At 42.4% G+C, this 17,928-nt stretch overlaps 1 protein-coding gene across 3 annotated transcripts; it reads right to left on the reverse strand.

The window, feature by feature from the left end:
• Nucleotides 1-45: 45 nt before the first annotated feature.
• On the reverse strand, nt 46-17,759 carry zftraf1 (zinc finger TRAF-type containing 1). Of its 3 annotated transcripts, none has more exons than XM_061742587.1 (6): nt 16,951-17,759; nt 11,913-12,007; nt 5,728-5,871; nt 4,564-4,775; nt 4,165-4,343; nt 46-1,991 (listed from the first exon to the last, which is right to left on the reverse strand). In XM_061742587.1, the coding sequence occupies exons 1-6, from the start codon at nt 17,278-17,280 to the stop codon at nt 1,779-1,781; spliced, it is 1,173 nt and encodes a 390-aa protein (XP_061598571.1). In that variant the 5' UTR covers nt 17,281-17,759; the 3' UTR covers nt 46-1,778. The 3 variants fall into 3 exon arrangements, with proteins under 3 accessions (XP_061598571.1, XP_061598570.1, XP_061598572.1); XM_061742586.1 differs by having other exon boundaries at nt 5,677-5,871; XM_061742588.1 differs by lacking the exon at nt 5,728-5,871.
• Between the last annotated feature and the right edge of the window lie 169 nt (nt 17,760-17,928).

Here is a 17,928-nt window from a genome sequence, read left to right on the forward strand (position 1 = left end):
TCCTATTTCTGCACCTACATTCACCACACACGCAGAAGCAGCAGCGCAGGTTCCATGATCTTTAATAAAAGGCACATGTACAGCCATAGTGAGATGAGCGAGTTCACTGGCATAGAGACAAAGCATTGAAACACAAATACAGGAAGTAGAGGTCAGGAGGAGAGAGAGAGAGAGAGAGAGAGATATCTATCTGCCGTACAGTAGAATCTACTTAAGTAACATCTCTTTTTCGTTCAAGTACTGTAAGTCTAACACTAATATGCGTGTATGGTAAGGTAACCCCCCCCCACTGCCGTCGCTGTGTGCACACTGACACTCTCACGCACACCATCGATAACCCAACAATATCAGGTTTTCTGGAGAGAGATGTCGTTCTCATCAGAGGAAGGAGTCCAGATCACGCCGAGACTCTGATTGGACCGATCACCTCGGGTGAAGGAACCGCCGAGTCCACGCCGGGATCCCAGACTCAATTTACTTTGGGGTCATTTTAATTAACCCCAATTAGATGTAGGGGCAAAAAAAAAAATGCACTTGATTCACTTGATATTTTGAGAATCATTTAAACTACAAACTTACTGAAACAATTTCAAAAATTCCTTTAGAAAAAACCAAAACAGTGAATCAAGCTGAGAGAACCCTCACTCTCCAATTAAGAACAAACTCAGAACATTCTGTGATAAACTATATGTGCTAAAATAATCAGATTTAGGTGTTAGTACTATGAACAACCCATTTACTTTTAGGGAGGTTCGATTCTCAAAGATTAATTCCAAATGCAACGTGAGGCTCCGGGCGTCCTGAGGGTCTGATGGCGGTCCAGCCTTGGTGGCGTTCTGGGCTCCAGCTCCAGGACCCTGCAGTTACCCGTTAACATTAAAACACACACACACAGCCATCCATACAGTAAAACCAAACTAAAAACAATAAAGTTCACAGGTACTTAAATATCTGGGGTTAAGAGAAATAAAAATGCTATTAGTGTTGCAAGTTAAATATAGCCACAGCCGAGGGGATAAGTTAAAGAACTAAAATATGCATGCAGCCGAGTCGTCCCTTCGTGAAAGTTTAAAGGGAAGAGAAACGGTGAGGTGCGTCTTTTACCTGCTCTGGAAAGAATCCAACACAAAATAGTAATTTTTGCTTTAACCGAGGGAAACCGTCTGTGAAACTCAGGCATCGAGTGTGTGGATGAGGGAGGGCAGAGGGGAGTGTGCGTGTGTTTGGACACGCAGATGCGCACCCTCCACCTCCGTTCGTGTACCCAGGGTACAGCCCGGTGGGGGCTGCTTTCACATTACCACGTGTCTTTGAAACGCTGAGGTTCGGTCGCTCTGGTGCTCCGTCACTTCGACTCCCTCACAGGCACACAAACATGCACACAACAGAACCCCACGTTGGTGTGTGTGCTACCTTTGGCTGTGGATGTCAGAGGTCAAAGTCCCTCCCCTCACCCTACGCTGTAGCAGGCTCCTCCCTGCCCCTCCATCCCACCCAACTTCATCTCCATAGCAACTCACAGCTTCCCCAAGCAAGGGGTCTCACTATCTTGTGAAAGGAGGTATGTGTAATTAGTGGTGTGTGTGTGTGTGTGTGTGTGTGTGTGTGTGTGTGTGTGTGTGTGTGTGTGTGTTAAGAGGTATCAGTGGTTCAGTGGTGTCTCTCTTTAATCATCGCATCCTCTCTTTGACCCTCGCCTTCAATCACCAAGCTTTCGTTTCTTCGCCATCTCCACGTTTCTCCTCCTTCTCCTCCTCCTCGTCGTCTTCCCACGATCTTTATTTTTGGACTTGGAAGATGAACAGGCGCAGGTTGATGTTTTTGGCGGCCAGCAGTTTGTTGCACTCCACCGAATCGGAGATGGGCAGAGGGACGTAGTCGGTCTCGTTGGTGTCGTTGCTGAAGGAGTGGTGGTAGATGACCGGCTTGATTCGTACGTCGTCATACGGCCCCTTCAGCAGCAGGAAGGAGCACTCCAGGGGAGAATTCACCTGCACACACAAACACACACACACACACATGAATATAGAGACTGGCCTCACTTGAGAGTTCATGTCAGTTACGCAGAATTACATAACCCCTCCAGCATAAAGGAAATTAAGCTTCTCCCTGGAAAGTCCTTCACGCTGGTGACTCCTTGTGACTTTCAGACGGCCTCACGCCACCTTTTTTCACGCCACCAACTTTTTTTTTTTCCAGCAATTTGTACTCAATAATCAAACACCAAGCTGAAGTGATAAATGTTCAAATAATATTTGGTTTAAGATGGTTATCTGGGATTTTTTTTTAATCTAACTTTGGATTTACTGTGATATCTATTAGCCTACATAATTATCCACAAAACAATTCGTAGATTAAATGACGCTCTGGTTTTAACTGAACACTGCTCAAGTTAAACCTGCTCAAACCGGCCACACCAGTTACATTTATATATAAAAATACTTTATTATTCCCCAAAGGGTAAGTATAATGTTGCAGTATAAATTACTGAGAAATCTGATAAATGAATAAAATGGTATTTAAATACAAAAAAGGTTAAACTGTTTGAAAGTAGGAAGGAAGGAAGGAAGGAGAGAGAGATTGCTGAAATCTCCAGAGATCACCATGACTAATGGGCTGTTCGGTTTGTTGCCTAGCAACAACTGAGCTCATGATGTTACATGCAGCGTTGGCAGGTAACTGGGGTGAACTCTTGAGGGTGAACATGAGGGGACTTCGTTCTGTATAGAGCTGTCGGACACCCAAAGATTACGACTTACATGTAGAGCTCTTTAAATGTAAAGGCTTTAAAGTAGTCTTTATAAATACTTAGACCCTTTTTGAAGAATTTTGCTTTTTTTTTTAAATATATAAGTACATTAATGCAGAAAATAAAAAGAATAACTTTTTAGTTTGAGGACTTTTTTTCAGTGTCTCCATCAATTTTAACATAAAGATGATGTCCAACTAAAGATGACGCCCCCCCTTCTTGTGGTGCGCCGTCATTATCGCTTCCTCCCGCAGGATGGAAACTTTTTTGAAGAACCAGTCACAATTAAAACCGTTTCGTAGCGTCTCAGTTCATAAATCAGGAGGAAGGCTGCAGAGATGCATCCACCCCAGATAGCTTCATCTAACCTCCACACCGGTGGACATGGAGAGACGCGCCACTTCTCGTCTCTCTGTCACAAGAAGTGTGAAATAACCGATCGTCATCTCTGGGGAACTGCTGCTGCTTATATAATAAAAAAGAGCCCAATAGCTTTTACAATCTCAAAGCTTTTCTTTTTGAAAGCAAATCCTCCCTTTTCACTCGTTCCTCCCTCGTTACGCTGTGAGCACAGTAAACATGTTTTTTTGTAGCTGATCAAACAAACTTCTGTTGAAATAAACCGCAAAATATATATTTTTAATTGCTCAGTTTTCCTTTACCTTCATGCGGAGCGACAGCTCTATAAGGACTTGTAGAAATAATCTTATTTCTGCTCTGTAAAATATGTACTTATCAATTCTGACACATCAAGTCCTAGTTGCTGCCCATCTTGTGTTTTTACATTAGCTGACATAATTAAATAGGACTACAGTGCGCAGACACTAAATTCAGTTTAAAACCACTATTGGGAATTCATTTTCATGTAACACAGTGGATAACGTTCACAAACACCGATCATCGCTGGAACGAGGCTACTAATGGGATGTATATCCGCTGTTTTAAGCAGGATTCAGAAATGCTGAAACATTCAGCAATATTTATTGATGACAACACCAACGGTTTAGTTTTAATAGTCTCGAACTCCTGCTGTGAGGGAAACATCATGCACCGCTTCAGACAGCGTTTAAAAACACTGAATTTTCCAAATGCTGACTATTAATTCTGAACGCGAGCCCAAACAGCATTTATCCCTGATGCTTGAACGTGATCCACAAAACACAACATAATGTTATCAATTTAGGTACAAACATGTGTTTGGTCTGCATCAGGGTTAATGGGAGAGTCCTCTGAAACAGATTTGGGGACCAGCATAGCACCAGTTTCCCTGGCTCTTTGCAGCCAAAAGGTGAAAAAGCAAAAGAAATTGTTCTAAAACTTGAAACCACTTTAGTGCAAAAACCACCATCTCCCCATCTGAAATCAAGCATGGACTTAGCATGGAGTGGTATGTAGCAGAAGGCGGGGGAGCGTACCTTGCTCTTGAGGATGAGCTGGAAGGAGAGGGTGCGCTTGCAGGACAGATTGGGGTTGCGCTCGGAGTCATTGACACGGGCCTTCAGCACCCACGTCTGATTGAGAACAGTGAAACGAGGCGTTTCATAGTAGAGGCGAGTGATGAAGTCATCGGTGCGGTATGGTCTGAACTGCACCTCTGAATGGACACACAGTGGAAGGGAAATTAGAAAAAGGGAAAATAAAAAGCACAAAAGAAAGAGTACAAACGTGTATTAAAGTGTGCAGATTTTCCAGTGTAAGGATAATCCCTCTGAATAATCTGATTTTAAAACCATTTAAATGGTCTACTTTTGATGAATTATCTGTTTGACGGACAATTTATCAAATTTATCCAATTTTGGGGGGTTTGTTTATACCTGTAAACCCAATCTTTTCATAGCAGAGCAGGCTAAAGATGCTGTTGTAGAGCTGCGTGTCTCTGCGGTGGCTCTGATCCATCTCTCCCAGTATTCCCATCAGCTCTGTACCAGTCTTTGTTGGATGAGAGCACTCACTCTCATGTGCTGGCAGCTCATGAAACGGACCTTGCCAGGGGCAGCCAATCCTCTTGTACTTACACTGTGTCACCCTGACAACACAGCAGCAAGAGGAAAGACAAAAGAAGCACATACAAGGCTTCATATTAATTAGATCGTTTGCAGAGGTTCATAGTGATACTTGCAATGAGTAAAAAGTAATAATATCATAAGTACTAATTAACCTAGGATGTGCACTGCAACAAATTAATACTGTACTAAGCATACCTGTAAGTCAACCAAGGGGGGAGGGGGGCATACATTTATATTAATCACACCCTGGATAGAGCTGCTATTCAATTAAGTCTTATTACTTTCCTACGGTAAAGTGAAATGTTATCACTGTAACCTGGAAGGTAGCACTTGGCCTCTGCTATGAGGCAAAGATATTCATCACCTTTCACTGAGGTTTAGTCTTACACATTTCAACAGAAACAGAGACAGACATCCCTGGTTGTAGCTGCAGCACAGAGTTCACGTCAAGTGAGAATACGACAAACTGATCACTGCGTTCCTGAAAACAACGTCAACGCTTTCCTTGACGGAGACACCTACCATATTCTGTCTGACCTGATTTAAAAAACAAAAACAAAAAACAAGAAAACCTGGTGTGGTGCCATGGTTGCTGTCATAGCAACGCCAGTAGACGTCGCTCTCCTAAGCAAGGGTCACCTGTTGTCATAGAGACAACCCCACTGGATTTCATAGCTTGAGAATCAAATAGGACGTAACCTTGCCTGTTATTACATTAGCAGCTTGGGAAAATACTCCATCATTCTCAGGTTAATTTCAAGGTAATGCTGTGCTAAGTTACCACTAGCTCACGAACATTACATCAACACAGGGAAATAAGATGCATGTCGGTATCTTTTCTGCTCGTTTCGACTCTGAACGAGCCTGCACTCATTTTTTTACCATTTGTAGTGGTTTAAAATTTAAAATTTAAACATTTACATGGAAAGGGGTTGGAAGAGATTTTGGTCTAATAGAAGGTCTGATGTAAACCTGTCTTGGCACTCCTCCTTCTGGTGTCTCTCTAGGCTGGAGCGAGGGAACTGTTTTAGGCAGAAAGTACATTCTGTCGGCAGCTCACTGACGGCTTTCTCCACTGCAAGGTTCCTGCAGCACAAATTCTTGCTGATCTCACATCTGCATCCACACAAAAGAAATGTAAATCACACATCAGTGCAGTGGCATATCTGATATTTATATTATGCAAAATATGGTTAAACAAGTTTGTGGTTATTGCACAAGTTCCTGTCAGGGAAATAGAAAAAGTTCCACATTTTTTTATTGCTAACTTTTTTTTTTCTTTAACAAAAGATTTTTTTTTTTTGGCTCGAGTGGCCTTTATTTTGAAAGTGGCTAGACAGGAAGCTTGGGTAGAGAGAGGGGGAAGACAAACAGGGAATTTCACAGGCCGGTATTACAACCTGCGCCGCCTGCACGAGGGAGATTGGCTCACAGTGCGCCTGCTCAACCAGCAGAGCTAACCGAGGCCCCAGGTTGTTGCTAATTTAACCAGGTACTGTTCAGCAGAATGCAGGAGATCAAGCTACACATGGATGTGTACACACACTAGTCATGAGTGCATACTGTGAAAAATAAAGCACACCCTCTCTCAAATCTAAGGTTTTACATATCAGGTCGTAATCAACCCCCTTCCTAAAAAAACACAAACAAAACAGGAACAACAACACATTACATATTACACCCTACACATACTTTACATTGGAGAATACCCCACGTTTAAAGGGGACCTATTATGGCATCTAATCCCTATTTTAAACAATGAATGTCTTAAAAACAAGCTTTTGATTGTTTTTGCTAAATAAATTAGAAATTCAGCCTCTGAGCCATGTCTTTATCATCACAGTCTCTAACCTCATTATCTATGCGGGATTCTGAGTGGGCGGGGCTATGATAATGAGGCTCTGTGCTGATTGGCTGCCTGAATGACGCGACACACCGCTACGGAAAAATGGTGGAAGCTCCGGCCGGCGGAATCATAGCCTTGTCATTACTGCATGCGATGCGAGCGAGCGTCAGCGACAAAATCAATTCCATTGGTTTATTTTCTATTGGACTGTCCTAACGGGCTGCAGCAATGCATCGCTGCGCAGCACGACCCGGCGCACTGTTTTGAGCTGAACATTTGTCGGACGCCATTCTTCTATTTTCTTCCTGCCGCTCACGTTGAAAGCCGGTTGAAAGCGCTGTAGGAAACGGTCACAGATGAGGAACGGCTGATTCAGTTAGTTGAAATGAGAAGTTATCTCTATGATTCCTCCTCATTTCATTACAAAAACCTCAATAAAGTGGCAGCTGCTGGAGGGAGATGGACAGAGAGCGTCACGCAATGCGACGCGATAGTCGGACGCTCGCATGCAGTTACACGGTTTTATAGTTGTGGGCGTGGTTTGCATTTTGGTTACGTGACGAAAATGCGCAGAATCTGAATGGCTCGTAGATCCACATCACACTGGATGTCTCATCCGGGCGGCTGTACAGACACTGCAGAATTTGGTTGCTTTCCTCCTTCTCTGAGTTGGCAGGCTGAGGGGAGACCACTTTATATATGTTAAAGCAAGAAAAAACTTGTTTTTCATAATAGGTCCCCACGCAAATTATGGGTCAAAGTAAACAGAACGGACGCGGGATGGCGGGTCGTTAGTGGGACCTGTTGATGACAAGAGGATGTCTGCGAGCTCCTCATCCTCAAAACTGCGGACGTCATAAATCAGTTTATTACAGAGCAATCTACGACTTTGAAAGACAAGAAACTCGGGTAATTTACTTGAAGAACCTCAGAAATAAGTTATTTGCATTCAACGAACACATCAGCAGGAGAGGCGGAGGGAGACTGCTGGTCATATTTGGATGATTTGGGAGAAGTGGCTAGTAAATCCCACTGTTATTCAGGATGGATCCTCCACCCGCTCCATCTCCTGCATCAGCCAGCAATTCTGATGTCAGTGAAGCCAGCAAGGCCGACCAAACAGACAGCGGGCCGTCATGTTACGTAGTACCACTCGATAGCACCGCCAAACTCGCCTTCTTTCTCCTCAACTCGGCTTTAGGCACTGGGGAAGCAATAACACGCCTTAAACGCCGTAAACATTGTCCAACGCATGTTCATCATCCAGGGAAAATAACTGGGTCTAATCTAAAACACGCCTATAAAAAAGCAGGCCCACTTTTCATTTCCACGTTGTGGAATTGAGCCTTCTGCAGTAAAAAGTATTATTGGAGAGATTATTTACTAGATATCTATTATTATTATTATTATTATTATGTCATGATATGCAATGACCTTTGATTGAAAGAGGGTGTGCTTTCTTTTTTTAAACATATATACATACATATAGGCTACTTCTGAAATAAATTAAAGGAACCCCTCACTCACATGTCACATAAAGATGCTTGGAAATCTTTAATAATGTGTGTTTTTTTTCCAAAACAAAATGCCATGTCAACAGTAAGCGAAAAAATGAATCAATTATCATGACCAGATTAGCATATTAAAATTTGAACAGACTGCACAAAGAAAAGCTAGTGTTAGCAAAAAGCTTGTGAACACTTGTTGTCAGCATTTGTACGCGAGCATAGCTGCACCTTCAAAGGGAGGTTTCCACTAGCAGGTCAGGGGTAAACAGCATGAAGACCTAGGAGGCCAGAATTGTAAAAAGGTTGACCTACTCGGTCCTTTCAGGAATCATGTTTCCATTACAATGAGAGACCTGGTAGGATCTACTGACTCAGTAATTTAACGCTTCGCACCACATGGAGGCTGTAGTACACCACCTTCACTGCTTCCTATCCAGCAATAAATACTAAGGGTGTCAAACTAGCGCCTTAATCGCGATTAATTAATTACAAGCAATATTTAGCGTGTTATATTTTTGAATCGCTTAATCTATTTTTTAATCTCTAACTTTACTTTTTCTGTTTGCAAGTTGCCTTTATTATGAAATATGTGTTTGTGCAGTGGGCTTCTTGTGCTTGAGTTTTTAGGGGTGGGAAACAACGGTCAGTCCCACCTTGAAATGGACATTGATTGGCTGTCCCTGTGTGTGGGCGTGTTTACGCTGGTAGGCTCCCGTTGTAGCTGGACAGGCATGGGGGGGTTAGCAGAGACGAGAAATGACATTGGAGGAGCATGTGAAAGTTGTCGGACCAGTGAACGGGGAATTTACATTTCTAAAACGCCCCAACGGCACCATTGATAAGGTAGAGTGATATGTGTTCTTGTGGAAAGGACGTTGCTCACTCAACGAAGCAGCTCAAGTTTAGCCACATAAGCGCAAAGCACCCGGTCGCGAGCGCACCCGCGGCTAACGTTAGCAGTGTATCAAGCCACAGCAACGATCTTTTCCGAACTAAACTCGAGGAAAGCTCTGCGCGCATGTCTGCGACAGAGAGGCTGGCGAATGTTCTTGCCAAGTGGATGTACATGGCTAGGACTGCATCTGTTCAATCTGTTAAAAAAATAAATAAATGTCTTTATAAAGCCACTTTTTTTGTTATATATCAATGTTTTGATCTGCCACAATAATGTAAGGAATTTAAAGGAAACACCTCAAGTTGAGGGCTTTTCTCAGCAATTTTTAGGTGAGATTAAAAAAAAAGTGATTAATTACATTTAATTACAGATCTTAATTAATTCATTTCTCAAATTTTTTTTTAATCGCTTGACAGCATTAATAAATACAAGAAGAAGCCAAGACAAAGATGGAGAAAGAAAGACTAAAAACAAACTAAAATATGTGCTTGCTATTAATGGAGCCGAGATGGTTGATGTGTTTCCGCTGTTTGCAACCACAGTTGTGGTGACGATGATGAATGATACATGAAGGAAACATGGAGAAAGCTGATTATAATCTCCTGCTCATAGGATATCTAAATAGCAGCACGTCAACACCATCCCCCACTCTGCGGTTTTGTTTTTTTTTATTACTTAACAGTACCTAACACAAGGCATCGACTTGTTTCGGCCTTGTATAGGTTTCTGAAGATTTTCTTTTAATTGAAATCACTATGACCGCGTGTATTTTTAAAAACAAATATACCGCACTATAAGGCGCACCTAAAAGCCTTTAATTTTCTCAAAAACCGGCAGTGCGCCTTATATATGATCATTACGATAATTTCTGTTACTGTAGTCAGGGGATTGTAGTTACTGTAGTTGGCGTCGCCAAAGTAATGGCGCTAAAAACGTCAGGAATCGTCACAGACGTTCAAGACAACAGCAGCGACGCTGACTCGCATAATGGTGACTTTGAAGAGACGGAGCAAAGCTGGTTTTTATTTTGTTAAAGGTATTGTGACATCATTTTTAACATGCTTTTAACACTATTAAAAGTCTTGGCCAACATCCCTCAAATGTGTCTAAAAGAGTGTAACAAGAAAAACTTCACTCTAGTACTCCATTCCTGGCTTTTTATTACAGTGTTTTTTTGCCCCGTGAAAAACGCTTCCTTTCCCCCCTTTCCTGTCAATCATTGCTCCGCTCCTCCTCCAAACCTCCTGCAGCCCAGCCATACGCTCACAGCGGCGTCGGAGAGTTAAGCCGGGAGCGACAGGCGAAGCATGCACGGAAGAGCAGCAGGGAGAACCACAGCAAACAATCATAAAAATAAAAGGCATGCAAGCAGCAGTGTCCCCTTGTCTTAAGTCCAGTCAGTGGCCGCGGGTCTTCTTAGCAGTTTTCCTCCGGTGATTAGAACAAAAGACGCTATAAACAGCTCCGTGTTAAGCCTGATTTATGGTTCCGCGTTAAATCGACGCAGCGCTTACGCCGTAGGGTTCAGCGTACCGAGCGCGTCGCCGCGTAACCCTACGCCGTAGGCTCTGCGTCGGTGTAACGCAGAACCATAAATCAGCCTTTATGGTGCACTGGAGAGGAGAGGAGGCAGGGAGCTGGGTGGAGGGGGCGGTGATTTAGCGGATCGTTACGTAACGATCCGCCACCAAACCAGGTGAGCCGTTTTTGCACAGTTATGCGGAAAATCCCAGAAAACACACAATACACTGAATGTTAAAAGTTTGTTGTTTTTTGGGTGTAATTGATGTCAAGACACCCAACAAAACACAAAAAATCAAGAAAAATGTGTTTTTCATGTCACAATACCTTTAATAAAGTTTGACATACAGTACTTTTCTTCTTGTTTTTTTTTTTTTGCATTTGCTGTAGGATTTTGTAGCATTTCCTGTAGCGCAGCTCCATCAGGTAGATACGTAACTCAACCCCAGCCACTATAGTACGGTATTTTACCAGATATTTAGTGTGCCTTATAATGTGGTACGCCTTATATATGGAAAAAGTTTTAAAATGCGTCATTCATTGAAGGTCCGCCTTATAGTGCGGAAAATACGGTATCTTTGTTGTTCATGTGTTACTTCTTCTTTTCATTCTTCTGCTGGCTGTTTGCAAACTGCAAAATATGCACATTACTGCCACCTGGTGGTCGGTGGTGCTATTTCTCCATCAAAGGTTCTTGTGCGGCCCTACAGTGTAGAGGAAACACACCGGCTGACGGGGCAGAGTTTCCTGTCCGGCAGATTTACCCTGAACTCCTGCTAGTGGAAAGGCGCCTATGGAGACATGAACCACATGAGGCCCCAAAAAAAACACCCTTGACCCTGTGTTTGAGGAACCTTGCCTACTTCTACTAGCAGTGATCTCATTTCCATTACCCCAAGATTTGCAAGTATTGCAAAGGATAATCTGTAATAGAACTGCCTATAATTCAAAGAAAAAAACCCTGCCAAATGTGGCAAAAACCTTTTTACTCTCTCATGAGCTTGTTTTACAGACGTGTCAATAATCCAGTTAATCACAAAATTATAATGGAAACACTTTTGCATGTCTCCGGAAGCGCTCTGGATGTGACGTAATCGGTCAACTAAAGTCATCAAAATCTAGTTTCCAGCTGTTTTTGACTACATTAATACAACGAACATTTAAACCAAAGGGGTTGTTTTGTTTTTTTTTTACTATAATTATTATTATTTTTTACATATCCTCAAGACAATATTTAGGACTTCCCAATGTTGTGTCAAAACAAAACATGAAATGTGTCTGTCTGTTTAGTGACTAAGTACTGAATTCAGACTTTTTAATACATCTAAAATATTTTCCATACACCCAATACACAACAAGAAATAATCATGTTTTTATATTTCAGTACCTGCAGTTGGGACATGTGGCTTGTTCTTCCTTAAGACGAGAATCAGCCAGGAGGTGAATAAAACACCCAGCACACATCAGGTGTCCATTGGTACACTGTGGGGGATAAAAGGTCAATAAACGGGGTTAAGAGTGACTGAGAATATGACGATGTCAGAAAATACCACAATAATATTTTTAAAGTTCGAGAATTAAAATTGGGTACTATTCTATTGTCCCATCACATAACAAAAAAAAAAGAGGGCATAATTTGCTATAATTAATTAAATACATTTATTATACTATTTATGGTGGTTGGTAAAGAAAAAACAACATAAAATAGAAACAAAATGGGCCATTTCAGGTGTATAACTGTGTGGTGCCCTTTTCAACAAAGAAGACTCATGTGGGATTTCTATCAACGGTATATAAACCATGCAGAATGTTATGTACAGATGTTTATGTGTTCAAAGAGAATATGGGCTTATGCAAACCCCAATTATAAAGGTTTAATCAAAAAATTAGAAGTGCGTGCTAAATAGCACTGCAAGGTGCGTTGATATGCAAGAGATCAGGTTCAGGTCATTGGGGACAAAGGAAATGTTAATACATTTACATTAAGTTTTGTGTGGAGTTTGGGGGTGTATTTTGGATGTGGTAATGTGAGGATCATCCACAGTAACACCATAAACCTCAGCTACAGTGAACCAGCAGGCCTGGGGGGCTCTGTCTGGAAGAAGGTTTGGCAAAGGTTGTACTTCCTGCGTCAGCTCAGGAAGTTTAACCTGCCACAGCAGCTGCTGACCACCTTTTACTCTGCCATCATACAGTCTGTTCTCTGCACGTTCATCACTGTCTGGTTCGGATTGGCCCCCAAACTAGACAGGCACAGACTGCAACGGACTATTAGGTCTGCAGAGAGGATAATTGGGACTAACCTCCCATCTATCCAGGACCTGTACCGGTCCAGGACCAGGAAACGGGCAGGTATCATCTCTGCAGACCCCTCACACCCAGGACAGGGCCCCCCCCCCCCCAGCCTTACTTTTCAGCCCTACCCCTACATTTTGCGCGTTCCCGTGAGGGTATTGGTGTCCCAATTCCTGTTTGCATGTAGGGCTAGTGGGGATAACGAGGGTTAGTGTGTATGAATCTACCCCTTCACAGCTAGGGATTTCAGATGCTGACTTTGCGACCGAGGGCCAGAAAAATTTCCCAGAATGCTTTACGTCATCATTTGCAGACTGAATCAAACAAAAAAACATGGCGGACATTTCTAATTTTTAGTGAATAAAATCAATATTTTGAGTTAGTTTCTGCATAAAAATGCGTTTTGATTACATTTCTAGCAAGAAATATATATTTTACTTTCATAATATTCACTCGGTGAATGTACATAATCACTTGCTTGGTCGTTGTTGCGTTGTATCTTCAGATCTCGCCAGAATAAAGGCTGATTTATGGTTCCGCGTTACACCAACGCAGAGCCTATGGCGAAGGGTGCGCGTCACCGCGTAACCTACGCCGAAGGCTCTGCGTCGATTTAACACGGAACCATAAATCGCCAGCGGCTCTTCTCATCTCCGAAAACATCGGAGCAAATTTCTTAACAGGCGTTATTTGGATAAACTGAGCCCAGGTTGGGGATCTTAACGTTTACTTTTACGCCTGAAAAAATATTAAAACTTAAGTGGCATATTAACAGCACTACAGCGGAAATTAAAACAGCTTCTAGCTCTCGGCTTCCTGATATGGTGTGACGTATGTGCAAACGTAACTACGCAGTCGCTTACGTACCCGAACGTAAACCACACAGTGACGTAGCAAGTGGTGTCCCAATCCCTAGGGAAGATTACAAGGGCCCTACGCCTGTGGCTTCATTTTCAGGGCTAGTGGTAGTGAGTGAGGGCTAGTGGTAGTGAGTGAGGGCTAGTGGTAGTGGGTGAGGGCTAGTGGTAGTGGGTGAGGGCTAGTGGTAGTGGGTGAGGGCTAGTGGTAGTGGGTGAGGGCTAGTGGTAGTGGGTGAGGGCTAGTGGTAGTGGGTGAGGGCTAGTGGTAGTGGGTGAGGGCTAGTGGTAGTGGGTGAGGGCTAGTGGTAGTGGGTGAGGGCTAGTGGTAGAAAGTAGGGGGTGTATTGGGATTGGCCCAGAGTCTCAGAGTAATCAATCACTGTGCAATAATAATAATAATGATAATAATAACAACCACAATCATAGGCTGTAGCTATGCACCTTTCAATAACCATGTCTACCTCATACTGCTGCACCTTTCACTTTTAAATTGTATATATGTTAATAAGAGCTGTCATTTTTCTATTTACTGTACAGTGAGCGAAATAACCGAGTCAAATTACCTGTCTTGTTTGACCTGACCAGAGGTGTCAAGTAACAAAGTACAAATACTTCGTTACCTTATTTAAGTAGAAATTTTGGTTATCTATACTTCACTGGAGTAATTATTTTTCAGACTTTTTACTTTTACTCCTTACATTTTCACGCAATTATCTGTACTTTTTACTCCTTACATTTTAAAAACAGCCTTGTTACTCTATTTCATTTCGGCCTTTAAAAAAAAACTATCCAGTTAAATTGCTCCATCCGGATAGAGTGAATTTGGTTGTGGTTGTTTCAGATGTTCTTGTCCAGTTTTGTTCTTACATCCGTTCCCTCAGATTCCTGCAACTAAACTTGGATGTACATTCCAATAAAGGTTAGGATAAATGATAACATGCCTCTGAAGTTTGACTTTTTGCACCATTACAATACTTAGGCAACTAATAATAATAATAATACATTATATTTACAGGGCGCCTTTCATGGCACTCAAGGTCGCCGTACAACATCAAATACAGTCGATAAAATAATTAAGACACTAGTCATCATATCTCCTGCTCTCTGAAACACATGTTAATGCTCAATAGTACACATATATGGTTCTTTAATATAGTTGCATTATACTAAGATGCATTCATTTTCAATGGCTTTTGTCCTTAATGGCATTTTTCCCCCTTACATTACTTTTACTTTTATACTTTAAGTAGTTTTGAAACCAGTACTTTTATACCGGTACTTTTACTAGAGTAAAAAACTTGAGTTGATACTTCAACTTCTACAGGAGTATGTTTAAACTCTAGTATCTATACTTCTACCTGAGTAATGAATGTGAATACTTTTGACACCTGCAAGAGCCTTATTTATAATTATAAGGAAATTATAAATAAACAGTTGTAACCTGTATACAATGTAATGCAAAAAGAAAACTGGTGGATATTTCCCTCAATAAACAGAAGGCCATGAAGTTCCCCGTCTTCACTGCAAAAGCTCAAAATCTTAACAAGAATATTTGTCTTATTTCTCGTTAAAATGTCTCATTTTTAGTCAAAAAATCTCATTACACTTAAAACAAGACTCATTACCAGAAAAATAACTTGTTATTTGACCATTTTCACCTGTTTCAAGTAAATTTTCACTTGAAATAAGTAGAAATATCTGCCAGTGGGACAAGATTTATCTTCTCATTACAAGCTAAAACATCTTTTCTCCTTAATGGCTTTCCCCCCCTTACATTACTTTTACTTTTATACTTTAAGGAGTTTTGAAACCAGTACTTTTATACTTTTACTTGGAGTAAAAAACTTGAGTTGATACTTCAACTTCTACAGGAGTATTTTTAAACTCTAGTATCTATACTTCTACCTGAGTAATGAATGTGAATACTTTTGACACCTGCAAGAGCCTCGTGGCAAACTAAGACCGTCCTGAACCCAACACTTCCCTTAAGAGGAAATTATAAATAAACAGTTGTAACCTGTATACAATGTAATGCAAAAAAAACTGGTGGATATTTCCCTCAATAAACAGAAGGCCATGATATTCACCGTCTTCACTGCGAAAGCTCAAAATCTTAACAAGAATATTTGTCTTATTTCTCGTTAAAATGTCTCATTTTTAGTCAAGAAATCTCATTACACTTAAAACAAGACTCATTACCAGAAAAATAACTTGTTATTTGACCATTTTCACCTGTTTCAAGTAAATTTTCACTTGAAATAAGTAGAAAAATCTGCCAGTGGGACAAGATTTATCTTCTCATTACAAGCAAAAACATCTTTTGTCCTTAATGGCTTTTTTCCCCCTTACATTACTTTTACTTTTATACTTTAAGTAGTTTTGAAACCAGTACTTTTATACTTTTACTTGAGTAAAAAACTTCTACAGGAGTATTTTTAAACTCTAGTATCTATACTTCTACCTGAGTAATGAATGTGAATACTTTTGACACCTGCAAGAGCCTTATTTATAATTATAAGGAAATTATAAATAAACAGTTGTAACCTGTATACAATGTAATGCAAAAAAACTGGTGGATATTTCCCTCAATAAACAGAAGGCCATGAAGTTCCCCGTCTTCACTGCGAAAGCTCAAAATCTTAACAAGAATATTTGTCTTATTTCTCGTTAAAATGTCTCATTTTTAGTCAAGAAATCTCATTACACTTAAAACAAGACTCATTACCAGAAAAATAACTTATTTGACCATTTTCACCTGTTTCAAGTAAATTTTCACTTGAAATAAGTAGAAAAATCTGCCAGTGGGACAAGATTTATCTTCTCATTACAAGCTAAAACATCTTTTGTCCTAAATGGCTTTTCATCCCCTTACATTACTTTTACTTTTATACTTTAAGGAGTTTTGAAACCAGTACTTTTATACTTTTACTTGAGTAAAAAACTTGAGTTGATACTTCAACAGGAGTATTTTTAAACTTTAGTATCTATACTTCTACCTGAGTAATGAAGGTGAATACTTTTGACACCTCTGGACCTGACCTGGCCAAATAAACCTGATTCTGATTCTGCTTGTGTCTCAAGACTCATATTTGCTGCAGAGACTCTGAGAGGCTGTTGTATCCGGTATCACTAAAAATAACCAGCATGTCCAGCAGGTTGTGGTTCTGGGGTTGGGGGTTGGGCCAGGGGCTGGTGCTGAGGCCCAGCAGTGCTGTGTGGGTGAATGGTACTGGGGTGTGTGGGGGTCGGGGGTGATTGGACCACATTTACCTGGTACACTGACGCCTTGGGCAAGTCTAGACACACAGTGCAGCACAGCACCGAGTACAGTCTCTCCTCCAGCTTGCCCGACTCCCCCTCGGGGATCCGAGGCCTCTTCTTGGGCGGCTGGTCCGGGTCGGGCTCGGGCCCGTCTCTCCGCAGCCCCGGGTCGTCCTGCAGCAGCAGGCCGGCCCCGGCCCCGGGCCCGGCCCCCGCAGCCTCGGGCCCGGCCCCGGCCCCCCCGGCCCCCGCGGGCCCGGCTCCGGCCGAGGAGGAGCCGGGGGCCGGGGCCGCGACGCCCCCGTCCCGGTCCCGGTCCCTCTCCTCCAGCGAAGACATGGCGGTCCCTGGGATCGAACCCGCGACCCGGGGCTCGCTGGGCCCGGATCAGCGTAAACACACGAGGTTAATCCCGACACCGGTCGTGTTGTGGTGGACTCACGGAGATAAGAGCACCGGCGGCCCGGCCCGGCCCAGCTCGGTTCCCCGGCTCCCCCCGGGTCCTCTCTACTCCGGTACCGAGCCACGGGTCGGTCCACGGGACCAACGGGCCGTGCGGGCGGATGGAGCCGCAGACGGAGCTGTCGTCTCTCCGGCTACTCAGCCATCTTTGTTTTCATGTTTTCCTCCCTGTTTCTCTCTGGTTCTCTGGTCTCCTCCGTCTGTCTCCCCCCGGGTCTCAGTGTGGTGTAGGTTGGTGTGTAGAAGCACCGGTCCCGGGTGTGTCTGTGCGGGGGCAGCGGTGGAACAGCCGTGAGTTCTCGCTGACAGCGGGGTGTTTTGTTGTGGCAGATGACTTGGGGGTATTTAAAGAGTTGGAAGTGCGCATGCGTAGTGCGCACCTGCGGGGTCAGCACATGACACACGTTTGAAAGGTGAGCAAAAGCTGATACGTTTAACAAAACATCCACGTTTCAGCGTTGAAATTTGAAGTATGTTTATTCAGATACAGTTTATTTTATTTTATTTATTTTATTTTTGTACATG

The sequence above is a fragment of the Cololabis saira genome, chromosome 15 (assembly GCF_033807715.1).
Source record: "Cololabis saira isolate AMF1-May2022 chromosome 15, fColSai1.1, whole genome shotgun sequence".
Taxonomy (NCBI): domain Eukaryota; kingdom Metazoa; phylum Chordata; class Actinopteri; order Beloniformes; family Belonidae; genus Cololabis; species Cololabis saira.

Excerpts from the sequence above, each read along its gene's own strand:
- zftraf1 (XM_061742586.1), bottom strand. The coding sequence starts at position 17,280 with ATGTCTTCGCTGGAGGAGAGGGACCGGGACCGGGACGGGGGCGTCGCG. Across the intron at positions 12,008-16,950 it reads CCAAGGCGTCAGTGTACCAG|TGTACCAATGGACACCTGAT; the intron begins GTAAATGTGGTC and ends TATCCCCCACAG. Across the intron at positions 4,776-5,676 it reads CTCTTCCAACCCCTTTCCAT|GGTGACACAGTGTAAGTACA; the intron begins GTAAATGTTTAA and ends CTGTGTTGTCAG.